The following is a 27,409-nucleotide window of genomic DNA, read 5'->3' on the forward strand; positions in this document are numbered from 1 at the left end:
TGGGACAAACATCCTCTAAAGGGGGTTGCTAGTTCTGTTGGTGCAGGGAGGGGAGGTTTTAAACTGGATTGGCGGGTGGCTGGGAACCAGAGGGCAAATTGAGAGCAGGGCAAATTGAGAGCAGGGAATGGGAGATAGAAAATTAGTGAGCGACTCCGAAACACAGAAACAGAACAGGTTAGAAAATGTACAGCACAGGGGTTTGGTAGTGTTAAAAAGGTATATATGCAAATGCAAGGAGTATAGCAAATAAAGCCAATGCGCTATGGTCACAGATACACACAGCAGCATGATCAGACAGTAGCATGATATCATCGCTTTAACAGAAACTTAGAGGGGTAAAATGGAAACTCAGCATCCTGGATATTTTGTTTTCTGGCAGGATAGACGAGTATTAAAAGGTGGGCATGACCTTCCTTCCATCACAAGATAAGTTGGGATGTTTGCACAATGTTCAGCACCATTCCTGACTCCTCAGGTACTGAAGCAGTCCATATTCAAATGCAGCAAGACCTGGACAATATCCAGGCTTGGGCTGACAAGTGGTTAAGTAACATTCACTCCACACAAGTATCAGGCAATGACCATTTCCAACAAGAGAGGATCTAAAAATTGCCCCTTGACGTTCAATGGCATTACCATTGTTGAATCCCTGAGCATGTCCACCAGCTGAAAGGCACAAGTCAGGAGTGTAATGGAATACACTTCACTTGCCTGGATGAGTGCAGCTCCAACAACACTCAAGAAGCTCAACACTACCCAGGACAAAGAAGCTTGCTTGATTGCTACCCCTTCCATAAATATTCACTCCCTACACCACTGATGAACAATGACAGTCATGATTACCATCTACAAGATGCACTGCAGGAAAGCACAAAGTTCCTTAGGCAGTACCTTCAAAACTCACAATCTCCACCATCTAGAAAGACAAGAGCAGCAGATATCTGGCAACACCATGCCTGGTGGTTCCCCTCCCAAGTCATTCACCACCCTGACTTGAAAATATATCACTATTCCTTCACTGTCACTGGATTAAAATCCCTCCGTAACAGCACAGTGGGTACTTACATCTCAGAGACTGCAGCGGTTCAAGAAGGCAGCTCACCACACCTTCTAAAAGGCAACTAGAAATGGGCAATAAATGCTGGTGTAGTCAGTGATGCCCACATCGCGTAAATCAATAAAAAAACAAAGTAGCATTATTGGTTAAAGAATCAATTACATCGACGAGGAGGAATGGCACACTAAATGAAGCATTATGAGGCCATATGGTTTGAGCTCAGAAATAAAAAAGGGGCAACCACGGTACTAGGAATGTACCATAGGCCCTCAAATAGTGGAAGGGAGTTAGAAGAGCAAATATGTAGGCAAATTTCTGAGTGCGAAAACAACAGGGCAATAATCATTGGAGACTTCAAATTCCCCAATAGCAATTGGTGTACGGACAGTGTGAAGGGCATAGAGGACACTAAATTCTTGAACTGCATTCCAGATAACATTTTTAGCCAACACATAAGAAGTCCAATGAGAGGGGGCATGAAGGGAACTGGCTATTTCTGATAGGTAAAAGGGTAATTGATTTAGCCATTTTAATGTAAATACTAAAGCCCAGTTTAAAATCCATTTTAAAATGAATTTCATCATTACAAAAACACACAGCTTTCAGAATTTGCAGTGGCAATGCACAGCATTTGAACATTCAAAAGCTAGCTAAAGCTTATGCAACATTTTACAGATATTATAAACTGACCATTGTCTAATGAACAGAATTGCAAAAGTTATGCAGCCATACCACAATCTGATCAAGGTCGTCATGACTACATGAACCCACCATTGTTCAGAACACAGATAATAGTGCAGTCAGCAATAAAACCAGTGAAAGCTAGAATCGATTAAATTTTTTTATCACATTCCAACACACACAAACATCTAAAAATGCAACAAATCCGAATATATGCTTCACATTGATGATTGACAACTAACCATCCAACCAAATGGATTTGAAACCCATCCAAACCAATCAGAACATTGCAGGGGTAGGGACAGATGGAGTCAGACTGATAACATTCTCTTTAAATGTAGAGGTCTGGGCAGCCATTTTCCATCCAGGATCACTCTATACCTTTTACCTAACTACTCGCTATCCTTATTTCGTATTTTCATATTTCCACTTTAACTCTTGAAGTTCATGCAAGCTGTTTTGCTTTAAGTAAAGAACCATTACTGTATTTTTAAAGTTAAATCTGTTGTAAACCATTAAGCCAATTATTTCTCAGTCTTTGCTGGCAAAGGCTTTATTGAGAACATTTGATTTGTAACAGCAAGAAGATTTCAGTCTCTTATTTATAATCAATAGACACAATGAAAGATTTTTATTTTGCATCCGAGAAGTGTAACTTAAATTTCTACTGAGTTTTGAAGTGTATATGAGACTACACTTAACCCCAACAGTAGATTCCTACAGGCACAATTCTAGATTCATTCTTGGTAAATGAAGCTGGGCAAGTGCAGAAGCAGCAGTGGGGGACCATTTTGGAGATAGTGACTGTAGTACAGTTAGACTTAGCACCATTGTGGAAAAGGACAAAGATAGAACAGGAGTAAAAGTTCCAAATTGAGGGAAGAACAAGTTTTACAAAGCTGAGACGTGAACTGGCAAAAGTGCACTGCACAGCTACAAGAAAAACATTGTCAAATCAGTGGGAGGGATTCAAAGCAAGATTCTACAGGCACATTGTAGACATGACCCACAAAGAAAAAGGGTGGTACTGCCAAATTTAGAGCCCCCGGTTGTCAAGAAGCATACAGGGTAAGACAAGCAGAAAAATAAAGCTGATGACAGTCACAAAAATCTTAATGCTGTAGAAAGCCTATTGAAAATACAGGAGTAAGATAAAAAGGGAGATTAGGAAAGCAAAATGAATATAATAAAAATATTAGCAGGTAAAATCCAAGAAAACCCCAAAGATGTTTTACCAGTATATTAAGAGCAGGAGAATAATTAAGGAAAAGGTAGGTCTTATCAAAAGTGTAAAAAAAAAAATCAGAAAACTTATGCATGAAAGCAGAAGATGTGGGCAGATTATTGAATATCTTGTTTTGGTCTTCACCAAGGGGTGGATAATGCAGACATTCTCGTGCAGTGTGTAAAATGTTAGATACAATAAACATAAATGAGAAGTACTGGAGGGACTGACACCTTTGATGGTGGATAAATCACCAGGACTGAACAAATTGCACTCCAGGCTGTTTAAGGAAGCCAGGAAGGAAATAGTGGATGCCCTGAGGATCATTTTCCAATCCTGACCAGATACAGGCAAAGTGCCTGGGGATTGCAGACCTGCAAACATTGCAGCATTATTTAAAAACATGTGAGGGACAGGCCAGTCAGGAGTGTATTGGAATACTCTCCACTTGCCTGGATGAGAACAGCTCCAACACTCAAGAAGCTTGACACAATCCAGGACTTCAGTGATGGGCTAATTATCGGAGACAGTTCTGAGAGACAACATAAACTGTCACTTGGAAAGGCATGAATTGATCAGGGATAGTCAGCATAGTTTTGTTAGGGGAAGATCATGTGTTATTAACTGGAAATAATTTGAGGAAGTAATGAGGATTGGTGAGGGCAATGCAGTGGAGGTTGGCTATATGGATTTTAGTGAGGCATTTGACAAGGTCTCACCTGGCAGACTGTTCAGAAAAATGAAATCCTTTGAGATACAGGGAAATGTGGGGAGTTGGATCCAAAACTGGCTTAGGGACAGGAAACAAAGGGTAATGGTCAATGGATATTTCTGCGAATACAAAATGGTTTCCAACGGCATTCCACAGGGCTCAGTGTTAGGGGCGTTGCTGTTTGTTTCATATGTTAATTATCTGGACTTGAATGCAGAGGGATGATTGGGAAATTTTCAGATAACACAAACATTGGCTGAGTAGTGAAGAGGATAGCTGTTGTCTCTAGAATTATATTAATGGTTTGGTTGAGTGGGTGGAAAAGTGGCAAATGGAATTCAATTTGGAGAATTATGAGGTTATGCATCTGGGGAGGGCAGACAAAGCAAGGGAATACATAATAAACAAGAGGATATTGAGAGAATAATAGAGTAAGTGACAGACTTTGGGAGTGTATGCCCACAAGTCACTGAAAGTGACAGGACTGGTGGATAAGGTGGTAAAGAAATCATAACAAATGCTTTCCTTTATTGGACGAGGTATTGAATACAAAAGCCAGGATGTAATGATGGAACTGTATAAAACGCTGGTTAGGTCACAGCTGGAGTTTTGTGTACAGTTTTGGTCACATCACAGGAAGGACATAATCGCTCGAGAGAGAGTACAGAAAAGATTCACGAGAATGCTGCCAGGGCCTGAAAATTGCAGCAATGGGAAAGATTAGATAGGCTCAGGTTGTTTGCCTTAGAACAGAGGAGGGAGGCTAAGGGGTGACCTAATTGAGGTGTACATAGTTGAGGAGCCTAGATAGAGTAGACAGGAAAGACAGGTTTCCCCTAGCTGAGGATTCAATTGCCAGGAGGCATAGATTTAAGGTGATTGGCAGAAGGATTAGAAGGGACATGGGAAAATCTTTTCACCTATTGAATGGTCCCTCAGCCCGAATTGGTGGTTGAGGCAGAAACACAACATATTTTCAAGATACCTGGATTTACACCTGAAGTGCTGCAACCTGCAAGGCTACGGACCAGTGTTGGGAAGTGGGATTAAAGTGAGCGGCTAGTTTCTTTATTGCGTTTCTTTATGCTGGCGCAGACACGATGGGCTGAATGCCCTCTTTCTGTGCTATAGCCTATGTTCTGTGGCTGCTGACACCAATGGAACTGCACACCATTATCAAAAGAAGTTAGGCAAAAGCCATGTCGCAAATATTACGATTATTAGCCTCATGTGGGGGCTCAAATAATAAATGAGCTTCATGATCATAAATAGCATCCTTTGATCTAGAGATTATCTTGTAAATTATCTATTATTCTCAAATTTAAAATATTATTTTCATCCATACATTATATTTTTGTCTTCTTTGCTGCGAAGGCAGACCTTTGATAGTGCTTCCCTCGTTAACAACTGGAGCACAATAGGGATGATTGACATCAATGTCCCACCCTCTCAATTGGGGAAACATCTGCCCTTACGCCTAATGCAGATATTCCCACAAGGAGTTGATGATATTCCTACAAGGAGCATAAACTTGGCAATGTGACAACGATGGTAGTAGAAACTTGCATCCTGCAACTTCATGGCATCACTCTCAAGCAATGCCCTGCAACTTTATGAAATATTGTATTTTTTTTGAAAGAAGATAAAGCATTGACAAACGCTTGGATAAATGTGCTTTCATGTTTCCTGCCCTCTGTGGTGCTGTGGATGGTGACATCCAATCAGTTTGAGAGACCGTTGAAGTCAGATTTCCTGCTCGGTCTGGTATTTCAATATGGGCCATCATTGTAAAGTCTTCTACCTACAAATGCACATTCAAACACTCCATCACCCCTTGGAAGAAGGGACTGACCTCTGCTGGATGCCTCCAATGTTTGAAGTTGTATGTCTGTGCAGGCAGACATACAACTATAAGCAACTATTTATGATAGCCATAAAATTGAATTATAATGCTCTGTAGTTGCTAAAAAAGCTCCCTCCTGTTGAAGCATTCACTGTTGCTGACAATAGTTCAACGGTAGCTCTTTATTCCTTATTCAAGTAGCCAGAGCTCTCACACATGCCCCAGTGAGTGATGTCAGATTGAGGGATAGCACAATTAAGTTCAATGCTATTCTCTAGCTTTGTTCACCCATTTTCACTTTCCCATACATAAACTCTAAGGAAGCAGGAGTAGTAATGCTGATTAACATCCCACTTTCCCTAATGCAGAGATGTCAAGGCCAAATGAATCACTCCAACTGAGAGAGCAGCTGAGTTCAACACACTCAGCAAAGAATGGAATCAAATTTCCTGGTTTTGTTTAGAGATAAACAGCAGTCATTGGAAGGGTCATTTCCATTTAAAGCCATGTATTGCTGGATCACTAAATGATAATAGATCCCCCAAAGCTAGGATTGGAATAACATGATCAAGTAATTGTTCCATCCAGGGTTAGAATGATTTAATTGGTTTGCTTCAGTATATTTCAAAACAAGATAAATCAATAATAAGTAAATCTCACTTACCCTCAATCCACTTTCAGACTTAATATCCATCACTGTTAACACAGTTTCATACAAAATAGCATTGCCTACATTTTTACTGGTTTCAGTGTTAGTTGCAACCTAAAATGAAAATATAAGATAACAAAATTATGACATTTTTAAAGGTCACAAGGCACTAACTACAGTTTGTAGGACAATCAAGTTTCATTACATGTCTCAATACACATGCCAAGCAAAGGTCTCAGGTGAACTTCCGGTTGCGGCTATGCGGAGCTAAGACGCACGTTCGGCAGCTCCCGCTAGCATAGGACTTTTGGGCTTTTTTAGGGCCCCCTATGGCGCTTGTTTGACTTTTCCCGGTGGGGAAAGGGAACAGCAACATTTCCCTGCTGGTGTATGGATTGGTCCAGGAGCGGAAATATTAAAAAAGTGGCATTGGAGCAGAGAAAGGTGAGAGGGAGGAAGACCAAGATGGCGGCGGGTGGGGACCAGGCAGCGCGGACGGAGTGGGCGCAGGAGCTGCTCCAATGCTGCTTTAGGGAGCTTAAGGCAGAGCTGCTGGAACCGCTAAAGGCCTCATTTGACAAGCTCCTGGAGTCCCAGACGGCCCAAGGGGCAGCAAAAGGTCTCGAAGAATGAGGATGAGATCCTAGGCCTGGCGGTGAAGGTGGAGGTGCACGAGGCGCTCCACAAGAAGTGGCAGGCGAGGTTCGAGGAGATGGAGAACCGGTCGAGGGGGAAGAATCTGCGGATCCTGGGCCTCCCAGAGGGGCTGAAGAGATTGGACATGGGGGCCTAGGTGGTCACCATGTTGAATTTGCTGATGGGAGCGGGGTCCTTCCAAGGGCCCTTGGAGCTGGAGCGGGCCCACCGAGTGCTGGCGAGGAAGCCCAAGCCCAGCACGGTGCTGGTGTGGTTCCACCGGTTCGCTAATCCGGGTTGCTGCTGAAAGGGCCAGGGGGGAACTGGAGCTGTCAGATGGGGTCGGGACGGGATCTGCCGCTGCGGGGAACGAGCCGTGCGGGGGACGTGGGCACGTGGCTGGTCAATAGCCCCTGGATCCGGCTGATAACCTGGAATGTAAGGGGACTGAATGGTCCGGTCAAACGGGCCCGGGTAAGTGGCAAACTCCAGGGGGAGCAGGTGGTGCTGGTCAATGTGTACGCCCCGAATTAGGACGATGCGGGCTTCATGCGGCGTATGTTGGGCCGGATTACAGACCTTGAGACAGGGGGTCTAATAATGGGAGGGGATTTCAACACAGTGCTGGACCCGGCACTTGATCGCTCCAGGTCCAGGACGGGTAGGAGGCTGGCGGCGGCCAAGGTGTTGAGGGGATTCATGGACCAGATGGGAGGGGTGGACCCCTGGAGATTTATGAGGCCGGGGGTTAGGAAATTCTCGTTATTCTCCCATGTACACAAGGCCTACTCCCGGATTGACTTTTTTGTCTTGGGCAGGGCTTTGATTCCGAGGGTGGAGGACGCGGAATACTCGGCAATAGCCATCTCAGACCACAGTCCGCATTGGGTGGACCTTGAGTTGGGGGATGAGAGGGACCAACGTCCGATGTGGCGTCTAGAGGTGGGGTTGCTGGCTGACGGAGGCGGCGAGCGGGTGGGTCCGGAGGTGTATAGAGTGGTACCTGGAGACTAATGATAACGGGGGGAGCAAGTTGCGGTGGTAGGGAGGCGCTGAAGGCGGTGGTTAGAGGGGAGCTGATCTCCATTAGGGCACACAAGGAGAGGGGGGAGAGGAGAGAGAGGGAGAGGTTGGTGCGGGAGATGGTGAGGGTAGATAGGAGGTACGCGGAGGCCCCGGAGATGGGATTACTGAGGAAGCGACGTAGCCTCCAAGCTGAGTTTGATTTATTGATCACCAGGAAAGCGGAGGCGCAGTGGAGGAGGGCGCAGGGGGTGGTATATGAATATGGGGAAAAGGCGAGTCGGATGCTGGAGAACCAGCTCCGGAAGCGGGAGGCAGCTAGGGAGATCGGGGGAGTTAGGGACGGAGGAGGGAGCATGGTACGAAGCGTGATGGGCATCAACGGGGTTTTTAGGAGCTTTTACGAGGAACTGTACCAGTCAGAGCCCCCGGTGGAGGGAGGGAGGGATGGATCGCTTCCTGGACAAACTGAGGTTTCTGAGTGGAGAAGGAGCAGGTGGCGGGGTTGGGGGCGCCGGTTGGACTGGAGCAGCTGGTCAAAGCGATAGGGAACATGCAGACAGGAAAGGCACCTGGGCCAGACGGGTTCCCAGTTGAATTCTACAAGAAGTTTTCAGACCTGCTGGCCCGCTGCTAGTGTAGTTAGGACCTTCAACAAAGCAAGAGAAGGGGGGGCTCTGGCCCCGACGATGTCTAAGGCGCTGATCTCCCTGTTCCTGAAGCAGGATAAGGATCCCCTACAGTGTGGGTCATATAGACCGATTTCACTCCTAAATGTAGATGCTAAGTTGCTGGCAAAGATATTGGCCATGAGGATTGAGGACACCGTGCCGCAGGTCATACACGAGGATCAAACGGGTTTTGTGAAAGGGAGGCAGTTGAATACTAATGTACGGAGGCTCTTAAATGTTATAATGATGCCGGCAGTGGAAGGAGACGCGGAGATAGTGGCGGCAATGGATGCAGAGAAGGCCTTTGATAGGGTGGAATGGGGATACCTATGGGAGGTGTTGAAAAGGTTCAGGTTTGGAGAGGGGTTCGTTAGGTGGGTGAGACTGCTGTACGAGGCCCCGGTGGCGTGTGTGGCTACAAATGGAAGGAGGTCGGAGAATTTCCGACTGTACCGGGGGACGAGGCAGGGGTGCCCCCCGTCTCCCTGCTCTTTGCGCTGGCGATTGAACCCCTGGCCATGGCGCTGAGGGAGTCAAGGAGCTGGAGGGGGATAGTGCGGGGGTGAGAGAGCATCGGCTGTCGTTATACGCGGAGGACCTACTGTTGTATGTGGCGGACCCGGTGGGGGGAATGCTGGAGGTGATGAGGATCCTTAGGGAGTTCTGGGATTTCTCCAGGTATAAGCTCAATGTGGGGAAGGAGACCAGGAGAGGGGGATTAGGGAGCTCCTGCTGAAGAGGGCGGAGAGGAGTTTTAGGTTCCTGGGGGTACAGGTAGCTAGGAGCTGGGGGGCCTTACACAGGCTTAACTTCACGAGGCTGGTGGAGCAGATGGAGGAGGAGTTTAAGAGGTGGGATGCACTGCCGCTCTCCCTAGCGGGTAGGGTCCAGTCAGTCAAAATGACTCCCTATCCTGATTCCTCAGGCTTTTTTCAGGCGGATCAATAGGAGCGTTATGGGATTTGTGTGGGCGCAGAAGACCGAGGGTGAGAAGGGTGTTCCTGGAGCGGGGCAGGGATAGGGGGGGTTGGCGCTGCCTAACCTCTGTGGGTACTACTGGGACGCCAACGTGGCGATGATACGTAGGTGGGTAATGGAGGGGGAGGGGGCAGCATGGACGAGATTGGAGGTGGCGTCCTGTGTGGGCACGAGTCTGGAGGCGCTGGTGACGGCGCCGCTACCGCTTCCCCCAATGAGGTATACTACGAGCCCGGTGGTGGCGGCTACCCTCAAAATGTGCGGGCAATATCTGCAGGTAAAGGCATTTGCTAGGCGGCAGGTGGAGGGATTCCCTTCGCTTCCTGCGAGGGGGGTGAGCGACAGGGTGCTTTCGGGGGTCTGGGTCGGAGAGGGGAAGATATCTGATATCTACAAGGTTATGCAGGAGGCGGAGGAGGCATCAGTAGAGGAGCTGAAAGCTAAGTGGGAGGGGGAACTGGGGGAACAGATCGAATACGGGACATGGGCTGATGCTCTGGAGAGGGTTAATTCTTCCTCCTCGTGTGCGCGGCTTAGCCTCATCCAGTTCAAGGTGCTGCACCGGGCCCACATGACTGGGACGAGGATGAGTAGGTTCTTTGGGGGTGAAGACAGGTGTGTCAGGTGCTCGGGGAGTCCAGCGAACCATGCCCATATGTTCTGGGCATGCCCGGCACTGGAAGAGTTCTGGAAGGGGGTGGCGAGGACGGTGTCGAGGGTGGTGGGATCCAGGGTCAAGCCAGGATGGGGACTCGCGATTTTTGGTGTTGGGGTGGAGCCGGGAGTGCAGGAGGCGAAAGAGGCCGGTGTGCTGGCCTTTGCGTCCCTAGTAGCCCGGCGAAGGATCTTGCTACAATGGAAGGATGCGAGGCCCCCAAGCGTGGAGACCTGGATCAATGACATGGCGGGTTTCATTAAGCTCGAGAAGGTCAAATTCGCCCTGAGGGGGTCGGTACAAGGGTTCGTTAGGCGGTGGCAACCTTTTCTCGACTTTCTGGCTCAACGATAGGGTACAGGGACAGTAGCAGCAGCAACCCGGGGGGGAGGGGGGGGAAGGGGGAGGGAAAAGGGGGGGGGGGGCGGTCAATGACTATGTTTGTTTATTTAATTTTAATTTATTTTTAAGTTCTTTTGTTGTTCATTGGGGTTGGGGGGTGGGGGGATGGGATACATTTATTATGGGTTATTTTGCTGCATTTCATTGCTTGTCGTTATGTTTTATATTTTCTGTAAAAAATTCCAATAAAAATTATATTTAAAACATTTTTTTAAAAAATGTGCGGGCAATGGAGGCAGCATAGGAGGGAGGCGAGGGCTTCAGTGTGGTCCCTGATACGGGGGAACCACCGGTTTGTCCCAGGGAGAATGGACGGAGGGTTTCTGAGCTGGCACAGAGCAGGTATTAGGTGGCTGGAGGACCTATTTGTAGATGGGAAGTTTGTGACCCTGGGGGAGTTGGAGGGGAGGTTTGGTCTCCCCCCGGGGAACACCTTTAGATACATGCAGGTAAGGGCGTTTGTCAGGCGGCAGGTGGCGGAGTTTCCACTGTTGTCGCTAAGAGGGGTTCAGGACAGGGTGCTCTCGGGGACGTGGGTTGGAGAGGGGAGGACCTCGGCAACCTATCAAGTGATGCAGGAGGGGGAGGAGGCCTCGGAGGAAGAGCTGAAAGGTAAGTGGGAGGAGGAGCTGGGAGAGGAGATCGCGAGGGGACGTGGGCGGATGCCCTGGGGAGGGTGAATTCCTCCTCCTCTTGCGCAAGGCTCAGCTTAATTCAATTTAAGGTGCTGCATAGGACACACATGACTGGGGCAAGGCTGAGCCGGTTCCTTGGGAGAAAGGACAGGTGTGTCAGGTGTTCGGGGAGCCCAGCAAACCATAGCCACATGTTCTAGGCGTGCCCTGCGCTGGAGGGTTTTTGGAGGGGCGTCGCGGAGACGCTGTCAAGGGTGGTTGGTTCCAGGGTTGAGCCGGGCTGGGGGTTCGCAATATTTGGGGTAGCATTGGAGCCGGGAGTGCAGGAGGCGAAAGAGGCCGGTATTCTGTCCTTTGTGTCCCTGGTAGCCCGGCGCAGGATTCTTCTACAGTGGAAGGATGCGAGGCCCCCGGGCATAGAATCCTGGGTCAACGATATGGCTGGGTTTATCAAACTGGAGAGGGTCAAATTTACCTTCAGGGGGTCAGTGCAAGGGTTCTTCCGGCGGTGGCAACCGTTTCTAGACTTCCTGGCGGAGCGTTAGGTGATGGTCAGCACCCGGGGGAAGGGTGGGTTTGTTTTTCTTTATTGGGCGTGTATATTTGCTTTCATGTTAATTATTTCTGTTAATTTATTATCTGTGTATAGGGGGGGTTACTGTTCTTATTTCTTTCTGTTCTTGTTGGTAAAAATTTGTGAAAACTTGAATAAAATAATTTTTTTTTAAAAAAGCTCTCAGCTGATCAGCTACTGATCATTGTGAAAAAGCTGGCTATTGTAATAATCTTTTTATAATAATCTTTATTGTCACAAGTAGGCTTACATTAACACTGCAATGTAATTACTGTGAAAAGTAATTACTGTGAAAATCCGTTAGTTGTCACACTCTGGCGCCTGTTCGGGTTCACAGAGGGAGAATTCATAATGTCCAATTCACCTTACAAGCATATCTGTCTGGACTTGTGGGAGGAAACTGGTCACCTGGAGGTAACCCACGCAGACAAGGAGAACGTGCAGACTCTGCACAGACAATGACCCAAGCCGGGAATCAAACCAGGGACCTTGGCGCTGTGAAGCAACTGTGCGAACCACTGTGCTACCATGCCGCCCAGAAATGATTCCACTGGGGTTCGAACCTAGAACCTTCTGCTTGTAATGCAGACATGATACCCACGACACCATGAAACCAGCTAACAAACTGAAGCGCTCAACGTGGGTCTCAAACCCACGACCCTGGGATTAAGAGTCCCGTGCTCTACTGACGGAGCTAGCCGGGCATCACAACCTCACTGTAGATTCAAATTGTGCACTTTTGTGCCCAAAATTTCAGAATAGAAGGGAGCCTAGAAACCTCCTGGAGTGGTTCACAACATTAAAAATAAATCTCTTATCCTGTGGTGCTCTAAAATAGTGCCCGTTTGCAATTATCCCAAATGTTATTCCTAGATCTTTATTTTATTAATATAACAATCACAGGACTTCGAGTGGCAGTTATGCAGCAGTAAGCCACACATTTGGAAGCTCCCGTTTTAAAGAGATTTTTCGGCTCTTTTGAGAGCCCAAAACGGAAATTTTTCGACGTCTCCCGGTGGGGGAAGGTGTGCTGAACGACTTTCCCTGCAGTCCATGACTCGAACTCGGAGTGGAAAGGTGGAAAAAACAGCAGCAGCTCCTCAGAAAAAACGGGGGAAGGGATCCAAGATGGCCACCGACAAAGCTCCAGAGGAATGGAGACTCTGGGCCCAGAAACAACAAACTGATCTCCTGCGCTGCTTTAAAGAATTCAAGGATGAAGTACTGAGCTCTCTGCAGGAAACAAACAGAAGGCTGTCAGAGATTCAGTCCACCCAGGGTGCTGCCATCAAGAAGTTGCAGACGCAGGCCATTGAACGAGAGGAGGAGGCCGTGGTCCTCGTGAGTAAGGTGAAGGGGCACGAAGCACTCCACAAGAAGTGGCAGGAACGCTTTGAGGAGCTGGATCACGGACCTGACAGCCGATGTGGCTGTAATGCTGAATTCGCTAGTGGGGGCCGGATCTCTCCATCTGCCCTTGGAGCTGGAGGGAGCGCACAGGGTGCTGGCCAGGAGGCCTAAGGAAGATGAACCCCCGCGTGCGGTGCTGGTGAGGTTCCACCGGTTCAGTGATCGGGAGTGCGTGCTGCGCTGGGCCAAGAAGGTGAAGAGCAGCAATTGGGAGAATGGGGTAGTGCGGATCGACCAGGACTGGAGTGCGGAGGTGGCTAAGCGGCGGTCCGGATTTAATCGGACGAAAGACGTGCTTTATAGAAAAAAGATAAAGTTCGGAATGTTGCCGCCCGCGCGCCTGTGCGTAACTTATTCGGACCGGCATTATTATTTCGATTCCCCGGAGGAGGCGTGGGCCTTCGTGCGGACGGAGAAACTGGACTTGAACTAGGGGTTGGGGGTTGCGAGGTCGGCTGTAAGATATTAGTGCTGGATTCTGCTGTTGCTGTGTTCTCTTTTTCTTCTGTTGTTTTCTTCTTGTTTTAGTACTTTTGCAATTTCGATATGGTTATTTACGGAGGGGTTGTTCTGCTATGTTTTTGTTTTTGTGCTGTGGGACATTGTCTGGGCTGTGTATCTTGAGGGGAGGGTCGGGGGGGTATGTTGTATTCTATGCCGGAGTGGGGGTATGGAGTGGGGCTGATATTTGGGAGCTGCGTCAGAAGGGTGTGGTGGGGCAGTGCAAAAGCGCGGGCTTTCCTCTGGTTTCCCGTGCTGCGGGGCTGGGGGGTGGAGATGGTGACGGGGGAGGCGGGGCCTTAACTGGTTCTTCCCCGCGCTGGAGTGGTGCCAGGAGGGGGGATGATCCCACTTCGGGAGGGGTCGGGCTATTGGCGGGAGTTTCCGGGGTCAGCAGAAGTTAGCTGACCCACGGAAGTACAATGGAGGACGGTTCGCGGCTGGGAGGGTTCCTAGCCTGGGGGGGAAGGGAGGGGGGGAAAGGGGAATACCGGGTTGCTGCTGGTAGGGTCAAGAAGGAGCTGGTGGGGGCTGGGGGGACAGAGGCGAGGGGTTGTCGCTATGGGGACGGGGTCGAGCAGGGGGTGCTGGCCTGGGACGGGCAGTCAACGGGCTATGGCTAGCCGACGGGGGAGGGGGGCGGGACGCCCTCTGATCCGGTTGGTCACCTGGAATGTGAGAGGGTTGAATGGGCCGGTGAAGCGGTCGAGGGTACTGGCTCACCTGAAGGGGCTAAAGGCGGATGTGGCAATGCTTCAGGAGACCCACCTGAGGGTGGCGACCAGGTCCGCCTGAGGAAGGGATGGGTGGGGCAGGTTTTCCACTCGGGGTTGGATGTGAGGAACCGGGGAGTGGCGATTCTGGTGGGGAAAAATGTGTTGTTTGAGGCATCGGAGGTGGTGGCGGATAAGGGGGGTAGGTATGTGATGGTTAGGGGCAGGCTACAAGGAGAGAAGGTGGTACTGGCTAGTGTGTATGCCCCAAATTGGGACGATGCGGGCTTTATGAGGCGTATGTAGGGACGGATCCCGGATCTGGAGGCGGGAGGTCTGATCATAGGGGGGGACTTTAATACGGTGTTGGATCCTTCACTGGATCGGTCCAGCTCTAGGACGGGTAGGAGGCCGGCGGCGGCCAAGGTACTGAGAGGGTTTATGGACCAGATGGGTGGGGTGGATCCATGGAGGTTTGTAAGGCCGAGGGCACGCGAGTACTCTTTCTTCTCCCACGTACATAGGGTCTACTCTCGGATAGATTTCTTCGTGGTGAGTAGGGGACTGATTCCGAGAGTGGAGGAGGCCGAGTATTCGGCCATTGCAATCTCCGACCACGCTCCGCATTGGATAGAGTTGGAGATGGGAGAGGTGCGAGACCAACGTCCGTTGTGGCGGTTGGATATGGGGTTGTTGGCGGAGGAGGAGGTGTGTAGGAGGGTCCGGGCAAGTATTGAGGGGTACCTTGAGGTGAATGATACGGGGGAGGTTCAGGTGGGGATGGTCTGGGAAGCCCTGAAGGCAGTAATTCGTGGGGAGCTGATATCCATCCGGGCACACAGGGAGAGGAGCGAGAGGGATAGACTGGTGGGAAAGATGCTGGAGGTGGACAGGAGGTATGCAGAGGCACCAGAGGAGGGACTGTTGGGGGAGAGGCGCAGCCTGCAGGCTAAATTTGATTTGCTGACCACTAGAAAGGCGGAGGCACAGTGGAGGAAGGCACAGTGGAGGAAGGCACAAGGGGCAGTGTACGAACATGGTGAAAAGGCGAGTAGGATGCTGGCTCATCAGCTCCGTAAGCGGGATGCGGCTAAGGAGATTGCTGGAGTGAGAGACAAGAGTGGGAATGTGGTGCGGAAGGGGGTAGAGGTGAATGAGGTCTTCAAGGACTTTTACGGGGAACTGTACCGGTCGGAGCCAACGGGGGAGAGGGGGGGAATGAAGAGGTTCCTCGACGGGCTTTCTTTCCCGAAGGTGCAGGAGAAGGTGGAGGGGCTGGGTGCGCCGATTGAGCTGGAGGAGCTAGTTAAGGGGATCGGGCAGATGCAGTCAGGGAAGGCACCGGGGCCGGATGCGTTCCCGGTGGAATTTTATAAAAAGTTCGTGGACCTAGTGGGCCCCTTGCTGGTGCGGACACTCAACGAAGCGTGGGAAGGGGGGACTTTGCCCCCGACGATGTCACGGGCACTGATCTCGTTAATTTTAAAGAAGGACAAGGACCCCCAGCAGTGTGGTTCATACAGGCCCATATCTCTCCTCAACGTGGATGCTAAGGTGCTGGCAAAAATCCTGGCCACCAGGATAGAGGACTGTGTGTCAGGGGTTGTGCATGAGGACCAGACAGGTTTTGTGAAGGGAAGGCAGCTGAACACGAATGTGCGGAGATTGCTGAATGTCATTATGATGCCGGCGATTGAGGGGGAGGCAGAGATAGTGGTGGCGCTGGATGCGGAGAAGGCCTTCGATAGAGTGGAGTGGGGGTACCTATGGGAGGTGTTGGGGAGGTTTGGATTTGGTGAAGGGTTCATTAGATGGGTAAGGCTGCTATATGAGGCCCCGATGGCGTGCGTGGCCACGAATAGGAGGAGGTCGGAGTACTTCCGGCTTTACCGAGGGACCAGGCAGGGTTGCCCCTTGTCCCCCTTGTTGTTTGCACTGGCAATCGAGCCGCTGGCGATGGCATTGAGAGATTCAGAGAGGTGGAGAGGCTTGGTGCGAGGTGGAGAGAAACATAGGGTGTCGTTGTATGCCGACGACCTGTTACTGTATGTGGCGGACCCGGTGGGAGGGATGCCGGGAGTGATGGAGTTACTAGCCGAGTTTGGGACCTTCTCAGGTTATAAATTAAACTTAGGCAAGAGCGAGGTGTTTGTGGTGCACCCTGGAGACCAGGAGGAAGGAATTGGTAGGCTCCCGCTTAGGCGGGCAGGGGAGAGCTTTAGGTACCTGGGGGTGCAAGTGGCCAGGGACTGGGGGACTCTCCACAAGCATAACTTTACCAGACTGGTAGATCAGATGGAGGAGGAGTTCAGGAGGTGGGACATGCTGCCATTGTCGTTGGCGGGGAGGGTGCAGTCCGTCAAAATGACAGTGCTTCCGAGGTTCTTGTTCCTTTTTCAGTGCCTGCCCATATTTATCCCCAGGGCCTTCTTTAGGAGAGTGACCGGCAGTATTCTGAGCTTTGTGTGGGCACATGGGACTCCGAGAGTGAGGAGGGTGTTCCTGGAGCGAGGAAGGGATAGAGGCGGGCTGGCGCTGCCCAACCTTCTGGGGTACTATTGGGCAGCCAATGTGTCAATGGTGCGTAAATGGGTGATGGAGGGGGGAGGGGCGGCGTGGAAAAGAATGGAGATGGCGTCATGTAGAGGTACGAGCCTGGGTGCCATGGTAACGGCACCGTTGCCGCTCTCCCCCAAGAGGTATACCACGAGCCCGGTGGTGGCGGCGACCCTAAGAATCTGGGGACAGTGAAGACGGCATCGGGGGGAAACAGGGGGCTCGATGGAGGCTCCACTGGGTGGCAACCATCGGTTCATCCCGGGGAGCACGGATGGGGGATTCAGGGGATGGCAAAGGGCGGGCATCAGCAAATTGAGGGACCTGTTTATTGGCGGGAGGTTTGCGGGCCTGGGGGAACTGGAAGATAAATTTGGCCTTCCCCAGGGGAACATGTTCAGATACCTGCAGGTAAAGGCGTTTGCTAGGCGACAGGTAGAGGTATTCCCTTTGCTGCCCTCGCAGGGGACGATGGACAGAGTGCTTTCGGGGGTGTGGGTAGGAGAGGGGAAGGTGTCTGACATCTATAAGGTAATGCAGGAGGTGGAGGAGTCGTCAGTGGAGGAGCTGAAGGCTAAATGGGAGGAGGAACTCGGGGAGCAGATAGAGGACAGGACTTGGGCGGAGGCCTTGGAGAGAGTCAACTCTTCCTCCTCATGTGCGAGGCTTAGTCTCATCCAATTTAAGGTGCTGCACCGGGCCCACATGTCCGGGACTAGGATGAGTAGGTTCTTAGGGGGTGAGGACAGGTGCACCAGATATTCGGGGAGTCCTGCGAACCACGCCCATATGTTCTGGGCATGCCCAGCACTGGAAGAATTCTGGAAGGGGGTGGCGGGGACGGTGTCGAGGGTGGTTGGATCCAGGGTCAAGCCAGGGTGGGGACTCGCGATTTTGCGTTGTTGTTAAAATGCTGGGTTGTTCATGGGGATGGGGCGAATGTATATGATTGTTAATATTATTGTTATTTTCGGTATTTTACTAAGGTGCGTTATTGTTGTATAAAATCAAAATTTCTCAATAAAAATTATTTTAAAAAAAATATAACAATCACACAGTTGAATACGGATCAAACAGGTTTCAGTGCCTTCATTTCAAATAGCCAAGACACCCTCCCCCTCAGTAAATTAACACTGATTTTCTCCACCCCTCCCACCAAAAAAAACTGACAAACATTCACAGCAATAAATAAAACAAGGGATGTCTGTGGACTAGTCATTTCCCCCCTACCTTCCTCCTCTCTGAAAAGTTGGGCCTCCAGTAGAGTTTAATGTCCATTCTTCATCTCTGTACCATCATTGGGAGTGCTGACAGGCTATTTGGTCATGGGAGAATCACAGCCAAGCCTGATCCTGTCGTCACTCAATGTTCATAAGTACATTTTTGTGCAGGTGCAAGTGTACTGTAGTAAGAACTAATTACTGATTTTTCCCTTCCTTAGTTCAGGGATGGGGGGGATAATTGTTGCACTTCAAGCGCTACCAAGGGCAAGATCTTGACAGATTAGGGTTAAAAACTGGGATATTCTGGTCCATGATTTATTGATCTTGATTATATGGCAATCTACGCAGAAGATTGATCTGAAGAACCAGCAGATATTTCCGTATTTAAGTTCGGAAGACAAATTGTGAACTACGGGCACTTTAGGGCTCCAGTAATTTAGTGAATTCGAGAATCTGCCATAACCGTGGTCTCAGCATCAACATGGAGTGAGATCTGCATGGTGCCAGACTGTGAAACTACCAAAATGATACCACACCCTTTTAATCAGCTACCTACAATTTTATAATAAAAATGTTACTCAATAATCTAGGTGATTGACACTCCCGGTGACGGCAGGCGGGAGGCAGCCGCGCAACGGAGGGCTCCCGGTCGGGAACGGCATTTTCGGGGCTTTAAGCCCGCTCCCAGGCTCCGCGGATGCATAAAAAGCAGGCAGACGGCACGTAGAAGCCACACAGGAGGCACAGCAGAAGAGAATATCCAGGATCAGCAAGAAGACGGCCGTTAAAAAGACAGCTGAGGGTCCGTCGGGGAATGGAGAGGTCACCACGGAGTCACCAAGGAAAAAGGAGGCTAGAGCACCAGGGGAGGCCGCATTGCCTACGGCTGAAGAGATAACCAAGGTGATGGCTGCAGAATTCGAAAGGCAGTTTACAAAACACTTGGAGGCGATGAGGAAGGTTTTGAGTGTGCTGGTGGAGGAGGTGATTTCCCCGGGGACGACTGCGGTGGCGGGTGCAGTGGGGGAGGTGCGGGCGCAAGGTGAGGCGCTGAAGGAAGTGGAGGAGACGTTATTGCAGCACGGTGATCAACTTACCTCGATGGGGAAGGAGATGCAGAAGGTGATGGAGATTAACAAGAATCAGCGAAGGAAAATGGAAGACCTGGAAAACAGATCCAGGCGACAGAATTTGAGGATTGTGGGGCTGCCCGAAGGAATTGAAGGGCCGACGCCGACTGAGTATTTTGCCGCTAGGCTGGCGAAACTATTGGGGGAGGGGGAGGATCCCTCCCGATATGAACTGGATCGGGCTCATTGGTCGTGGAGGCCTGTACCAAAGGCGAGTGAGCCGCCAAGGGTAGTGACTCTGTGCTTCCATAGGTACAGTGTGAAGGAGAAGGTCCTGTCCTGGGCCAAGCAGAAGCGGGTGGTGCAGTGGGCTGGAGCTGGTATACATGTATACCAGGACTTTACGGTGGAGCTGGCGAGGAGGCGGGCTGCTTTCAACCGGGTGAAGAGGGAACTGTACATTAGCAAGGTGCAGTGCAGCATTGTATATCCAGCGAAGCTGAGGGTGACTTACAAGCTCAAGGACTTTTATTTTGGAACGGCGGAAGGAGAAGATGAGTTTGCGAAGGCAGAAGGACTGTGGCAGAACTGAGAAATTGAGAAATGTCCATGTGCCGATGTAACCTCATGACTGTATTTTCTTCTTTTTTGTTTCACTGCGTGCGGGTGTATGGGCTAAAGAAGCCAATGTTGTATATATTTGGACAAGGGAAGTGATGGGACTTTCACTCGAAGTGAGGGCTCTTTGAGGTGTAGGTGTATAGCGGGGTTGGTGTGCTAAAAAGGGGATTTCTGGGCTTTCCTAGGACCGGGCAAGGGGAAAGGGATCCGGGCGGGGGCCTCCATGCTGGCCGGTTTAAGCCGGCCAGTGAACGGGAGTGAGGTGGGGGGAGGGGCTGCGGCCATTGGAGCCTGGCAGAACAGGGTCCGAGTGGTCTAACCGGGGTGGAAAGTTGGGAGGAAGGAACTGAGGTTGGGGGGAGGAGTTTTACAAGAGGCAGTGGACGGGAGGAGTTGGAAGAGGGGTGAGGGGGGTGTTTACAACTCTTGGGTATCATGTATGGTACTCTTTCAGAGGTTGGACGCCGTTGAGTGTGGTGGTGGGGGGTGGTTAGTGGACTCTATGGTGACCATGGGCGGTCCTGGACTCCTTTTTTCTTTTTCTCCTTTGTTTTTTGTTTCCACCGTGGGAGGGTTTGTTTTATTGGATGCATATATTGACAGGTGGGCCGTTGTTTGGGGTGGTGGGAGGATGGGATCGTTGTTATTGTTAAGGGGATTGATTTTGTATTTGTTACCGTTTACTGTCTGTGGCTGGGGTGTAAAATGGAGAATAAAAACATTTTTTAAAAAAATAATCTAGGTGATTATTAGCCACAAGTGTGTTGAATTCACATGAATTAATGCTGTGACGTCATTAAAGAACATGATCAAATATGACTGGCATTAGAACACTAAGGCAATTTTATTGCAGCTCGGAGATCAGAAGTGCAGTGTGCAATAAAATTTAGGATGTCTCTGGTTGCATCCCAATGGGTAGAATTGATTATGAATGCTCCTAATGTCCCTGCCTTGTTCGTTCAACCAGTTACCACTAGGATTGATGGTGTTGAATCTACACATTCTCCCCATGTCGGTGTAGGTTTCCTCCGGGTGCTCTAGTTTTCGCCCACAGTTCAAAGATATGCAGGTTCGGAGGGGTTACAGAAATCAGGCGGGGAGTGAGCCACGGTACAGTACTCTTTCAGAGAGATGGTGTCGACTCGATGGATTGAATGGCCTCCTTCTGCACTGTAGGAATTCTATGGGAAAGTACTTTTTAAATCAGTCTTCAAGCTGCTCAATCCCCGCCCGCCGCCACCTCCAGAACCCTGCGTCAGGCAACTCCGGAACAAACCTATAATTCTCGCAAATCTAAGCCCAAACCATGGCATCTTCCAGCCTCAGGTGCTGCTGCTACTTTCCCCACACCCTCAGGGCCGCCACCACTACAAGACATGTAGACTATTTGGCTGGCAACAACAGCAGAGGCGCCATCAATAACATCCCTAAATTAATGTCCTTACAAGAAGCCGCCTCCATCTGCTCCCAAAGAGCAACGGGAAGAGTGGGCATGCCTGCCTCGTTCCACGGTGCAATCTAAAGTACCCCAAAATCACCCAGTTCGTCCTTACACCCTCTGCCAGCGTCCAATACAACAACAGGACCCAAGCTATAAACCCCTGCCTGAATCCCCCAGAACCTCCCACAAATATTCCCATTCTACCCGATCAAAGGCCTTCTCCGTGTCCATAGTGGCCGCCACCTCCACATTCCGTCCGTTCGAGGGCATTATAACATTCAGGCCCCCACTACCTACTTCCTGACCATGGCTATATCTTCTGCCCAGTAGTAGTTCATCAAATTTGGCCAGGCCAGGCCACACCCTGCACGTCCCTGCTCCAGCAGCACCGTCATCATCTGTGGGACTTTTCCCACCCCCACAACTCGAGATGAATGCATTAATTTTCCTAAAGGCAGCCATTGGAATAAAAATCAAAGTTCTGGAGCACGAATAGAAACATAGGAGTACCGTCATCTTCATGGACTGCACCCACCCCACCAGCAGCAATGGGAGCACATCCCACCTCTTAAATCCCCCTTCATATGCTTCACCAATCGCGTCAGATTCAATTATGTAGCTGCTCCCATCACCACGTCACCTGGATGCCAGATACCTGAAGCTCGCCCCCACTACCTCGCCCAACCTCCTCTCCTGCCCCCTTACCTGGATCGGAAAGACCTCACTCTTCCCCTGTTTAACGTATATTCAGGGAACCAGGTGAATTCAATGAAAATGTCCATGGACCTCCAATACTTTCCAATGAGTCCGATTTCTAAAGCAACAGATCGTCCGTGTATAGAGAGACCCTGTGCTCCAACCCCCCACCTTCACACTATCCCTTTCCAACCCCTTGACGCTCGAAACATCATTGCCAGTGGCTCTTTCATCAAGGCAAAGAGCAACGGGGAGAGTGGGCATCCGCAACAAAACATCACGTAGGAGAAAAGTTCTCCAACAACCAACAAATGAGAAAAAAGATCCAAGAAAATAATGGACAGAAAAAGCATCCATCTCCATACACCTCCACAGTTCAATGTCCACATTCTCCTGCCAGTCCATTGTCTCTTAAAACCTCCATGGCTTTGTCTGGTCTTCCAAAATAATGTTCTCGCCGATTAAAAGTCACCCAGAAGCGGGCCAGGTACAACATCCCAAACTTCACCCCCCTTTTAAAGAGGGCAGCCTCCACCTGATTAAACCTGCTCTCCTCTTCATCAGGTCTGCTCCCAGGTCCTGGTACACTCAAAGCTCACTCCGCTTCCAGGTGTATATCCTCATCTGCCTCACCCATCTCAATATGTTCTCCTTATCCAGGGAAGCACCACCATCGCCCTCGGCGGCTCATTCGCTAGCAGCTTCCTCATCAGCGCCCTGTTGGCTCGGTTGACCTCCAGAATCCGGTCAAAGACCCCTTCCCCCATCAACTTCTCCAGCATCCTGGCTACATACATGCCAGTGTCTGCTCTTTCGATGCATTCAGGCATCCCCCGATTCTTAGATTCTGTCTCCGGGAGCAATTCTCTAGGTCATCCACCTTCTCCTTTAACCGCTTCTGTTCTCTCGCATCAGACCCACTTCAGCCACCGAGGCGAGCTTCTCCTCGTGCTTCCCCCATCACCTCCTCCACTTTCCGAATAGCTTGGCCCTGGGACCCCAACCTCTGCCTCACCCAGTCAATTCCCACTTTAACGGTTCCACCAGCTTGGCTATGTCCTCCTGGACCTCCCTCCTCTGTTGGCTAAACTTCTCATTTAAGAAGTCCATCAGTTGCTCAGTCAACCACTCAGCAGGAAAGGCAGATCCTTTACCCTCCGTCATCTTGGCCTGTGGCCCATGAAGATTCTCTTGCTCCAACTTCTCCCTTCTTCTCGACCAAGTTCTGGTCCGTGGATCCACCCACCAGCCCCACCAGTGGAGTCAAGCTTTTTCCCAGTCACCCTTGCACCTTTTCCCCACAAAAATCTACCCTACAAATGGGGAAAAGGTCCAAAAAAAAAAAAACCTCGAGTGGCAGTTGCCAAATGTGCGACCACTCACACCATGATCATCAATGGAAGTCGGGATTATATAAGTATGAAGTCTTTTAATGAAAGGACACACCTGAAGCATTAACCCATCTTTCCCTTTCAACATTAATTCACCTATGTATTTCCAGCATGCTTTATTTCCCTCATTAATTGGCATTTCTTCATGAAAGGAAATTAACTTTTCTTCAATATCACCATTAACGTGGAGGACCATGTCTGCTTTCAACCTGTTGTGCTTTTGATGCATTCTTTTGACTGAGGTGACTCGTATTCTTTTTAATACACTATTATCTTCACAGATTTTTAAAAGCCTACATTACAGTCTGATGAGCCCACTAACTGCAGTTAGCAAAACAACCCTCGACCCTTGGCAGATCCAGAAGCACAGGGGTGGGATAGAAAGGAGGTAGGTTAGAGTTCAGGGTATAAATGGTTAGGACAGTTTACATTGGCAGGAAACAGCTACATCCAGGGCATTGGTCTCTCTATTACTGAGAGCTGCAATATTTCCAGGAATTTCTTGCTTCCCTTAATTTTTTATTTTTCCAGCTGTTTGCAGCACCTTATTTGCAGTCTTATGAGCATCATTCCCATGGCTAACTGACCTATTTCCACAACTTTGTTCTTTTGCGCTTATTTAAAAACTGTATCAAACAGTTTTGATAGTTAATGACTTGACTTCCACCTTGTTGCTCTTACCTACCATCACGACACCCTGGGTTGCGCACAGTCAATTCCAGCCCTATTTGACCCAGAGTTGCAACACAGGTGAAATGAGATTTTGTTTAAGGTCCTTGGTTGAGCCCACTAAACTACAGTCACCTGGTCTGTAACTTTACACAAGTAACTTTTTAGTATGTACAGTATTATAATAAATGGACAGAAAATATAACTGACTATCTAATGGCCCCTTTCCCAACCCCCCTTTTCTAACTACCACTCTCTCTCTATATAATATATATATATTATGTATGTTATGTATGTATGTATGTATGTATGTATGTATGTATGTATGTATGTATGTATGTATGATATATATATAAATATTATATATACACACACACACACACACACACACACACACACACACACACACACACACACACACACACACACACACACACACACACACACACACACAAACAACACAGAAGCCAAAGAGTGGTGGAAAGGGAAAGAAAATACTCATAAATAAAGGATAAGAGATAAGGATCTTCGATACACTGGGATGATTTCTAGTTAGTGCCTTTCTGAAGTTCAGCTTTCGCTTTGATAATCCTAAGCTTAGAAGGAAGAAGTATGCGGCCAAAGTGCTGAGGGGGTTTATGAACCAGATGGGAGGGGTGGATCCCTGGAGGTTTGGGAGGCCGAGAGCGCGGGAGTATTCCTTTTTCTCCCATGTCCATAGGGTTTATTCCCGAATAGATTTTTTCGTCCTGAGCAGGGGATTGATCCCGAAGGTGCAGGATGCAGAGTATTCGGCCATAGCGATTTCAGACCATGCTCCGCACTGGGTTGATCTGGAGATGGGGGAGGCGCGGGACCAGCGCCCGCTCTGGCGCCTGGATGTGGGGATGCTGGCTGATGAGGAGGTGTGTAGGAGGGTCCGGGGAAGTATTGAGGGGTATCTGGATATCAACGACACGGGGGAGGTCCGGGTGGGGATGGTCTGGGAGGCTCTGAAAGCAGTGATCCGGGGGGAGCTGATCTCCATCCGGGCCCATAGGGAAAGGAGGGAGAGGAAGGAGAGGGAGAGACTGGTGAGGGAGCTCCTGGATGTGGACAGGAGATACGCGGAGGCACCGGAGGAGGGGTTGCTGGTGGAACGGCGTAGTTTGCAGGCCAAATTTGACTTGTTGACAACCAGAAAGGCGCAGGCACAGTGGAGGAGGTCGCAGGGCGCGGTATACGAGTATGGGGAGAAGGCGAGCAGGATGTTGGCGCATCAGCTCCGCAGGCGAGATGCGGCTAGGGAAATTGGTAGAGTGACGGATAGGGGTGGGAATGTAGTGCAGAAGGGGACAGAAGTAAATGGGGTCTTTAGGGACTTCTACGAGGAACTGTACCGGTCAGAACCTCCGATGGGGAGAGGGGGGATGGAGAGCTTCATGAACAGGCTATGTTTCCCAAGGGTTCAAGAGGAGCTGGTAGAGGGGCTGGGGGCGCCGATAGAGTTGGAGGAGCTAGTCAGGGGGATTAGACAAATGTAGTCAGGTAAGGCGCCGGGGCCGGATGGGTTCCCGGTGGAGTTTTATAAAAAGTATGCGGATCTGGTGGGCCCCGTGTTGGTGCGAGCCTTCAATGAGGCATGGGAGGGGGGGGCTTTGCCCCCGACGATGTCGCGGGCACTGATCTCTCTGATCCTAAAGCGGGATAAGGACCCCTTGCAGTGTGGATCATACAGGCCTATCTCGCTCCTCAATGTTGACGCTAAGTTGCTGGCGAAGATCCTGGCCACCAGGATAGAGGACTGTGTGCCAGGGATCAGACGGATTTGTCAAGGGACGGCAGCTCAACACGAATGTGCGGAGACTGCTAAATGTTATTATGATGCCGGCAGTGGAGGGGGAGGCGGAGATAGTGGTGGCGCTGGATGCGGAGAAAGCGTTTGATAGAGTTGAGTGGGGGTACCTGTGGGAGGTGCTGGAGCGGTTTGGATTCGGGGAGGGATTCATCAAATGGGTGAGGCTGCTCTACGCGGCTCCGATGGCAAGTGTAGTTACCAATGGAAGGAGATCGGAGTACTTTAGGCTCTACCGTGGGACCAGGCAGGGGTGCCCCCTGTCCCCCTTGCTCTTTGCACTGGCGACTGAACCTTTGGCTATGGCGTTGAGGGAGTCAGGGAGATGGAGGGGTCTGGTGCGGGGTGGGGAGGAACATCGTGTATCACTGTATGCGGACGACCTGCTGTTGTATGTGGCGGATCCAGAAGGGGGAATGCCGGGGGTGATGGAGCTGTTAGCGGAATTTGGGGGCTTCTCGGGCTATACGTTAAATTTAGGCAAGAGTGAGGTATTTGTAGTACACCCGGGTGATCAGGAGGAGGGAATTGGGAGACTCCCATTTAAGAGGACAGTGAAGAGTTTCAGATACCTGGGGGTGCAGGTGGCCAGGAGTTGGGGGACTCTCCATAAGCTTAATTTTACCAGGCTGGTGGAGCAGATGGAGGAGGAATTTAAAAGGTGGGACATGGTACCGCTATCGTTGGCGGGTAGAGTGCAGTCCGTCAAATGACGGTTCTCCCGAGGTTCTTGTTCCTTTTTCAGTGTTTGCCCATCTTTATCCCTAGGGCCTTTTTTAGAAGGGTGACTAGCAGCATCATGAGCTTTGTTTGGCCGCATGGGACCCCGAGGGTGAAGAGGGTCTTCTTGGAGCGGGGTAGAGTTGGGGGGGGGGCTGGCGTTACCCAATCTCTCGGGGTATTATTGGGCGGCCAATGTGTCGATGGTGCGCAAGTGGATAATGGAGGGGAAGGGGGCAGCATGGAAACGGATGGAGAGGGCGTCCTGTGGAGATACAAGCCTGGGGGCCCTGGTAACGGCGCCGTGGCCGCTCCCTCCTACGAGGTATACCACGAGTCCGGTGGTGGCGGCTACCCTCAAGATTTGGGGGCAGTGGAGGCGACATAGGGGAGAAGTGGGGGACTCGATGGAGGCTCCGTTAAGGGGGAACCATAGGTTCGTCCCGGGGAACATTGATGGGGGATTTCAGAGTTGGCACAGAGCGGGCATCAGACAGCTGAGGGACCGGTTTATTGATGGGAGGTTTGCGAGCCTGGGGGAGTTGGAGGAGAAATTTGGGCTCCCCCCGGGGAACATGTCCAGGTATCTGCAGGTAAAGGCATTTGCTAGGCGGCAGGTGGAGGGATTCCCTTCGCTTCCTGCGAGGGGGGTGAGCGACAGGATGCTTTCGGGGGTCTGGGTCGGAGAGGGGAAGATATCTGATATCTACAAGGTTATGCAGGAGGCGGAGGAGGCATCAGTAGAGGAGCTGAAAGCTAAGTGGGAGGGGGAACTGGGGGAACAGATCGAAGACGGGACATGGGCTGATGCTCTGGAGAG

At 50.3% G+C, this 27,409-nt stretch overlaps 1 protein-coding gene across 3 annotated transcripts in view; it reads right to left on the reverse strand.

Annotated features, from left to right (window-relative positions):
- The window catches only part of LOC119969405 (AP-1 complex subunit gamma-1-like), a 195,249-nt gene that overhangs the window by 73,745 nt on the left and 94,095 nt on the right, over nt 1–27,409 (reverse strand). For all 3 annotated transcript variants that reach the window (XM_038803022.1, XM_038803020.1, XM_038803021.1), the window contains one exon: nt 6,186–6,284. In XM_038803022.1, coding sequence (XP_038658950.1) covers nt 6,186–6,284 — 99 coding nt within the window. The remainder of the gene's footprint in view (nt 1–6,185; nt 6,285–27,409) is intronic.

This window comes from Scyliorhinus canicula, chromosome 7, assembly GCF_902713615.1.
Source record: "Scyliorhinus canicula chromosome 7, sScyCan1.1, whole genome shotgun sequence".
NCBI classification, from domain to species: domain Eukaryota; kingdom Metazoa; phylum Chordata; class Chondrichthyes; order Carcharhiniformes; family Scyliorhinidae; genus Scyliorhinus; species Scyliorhinus canicula.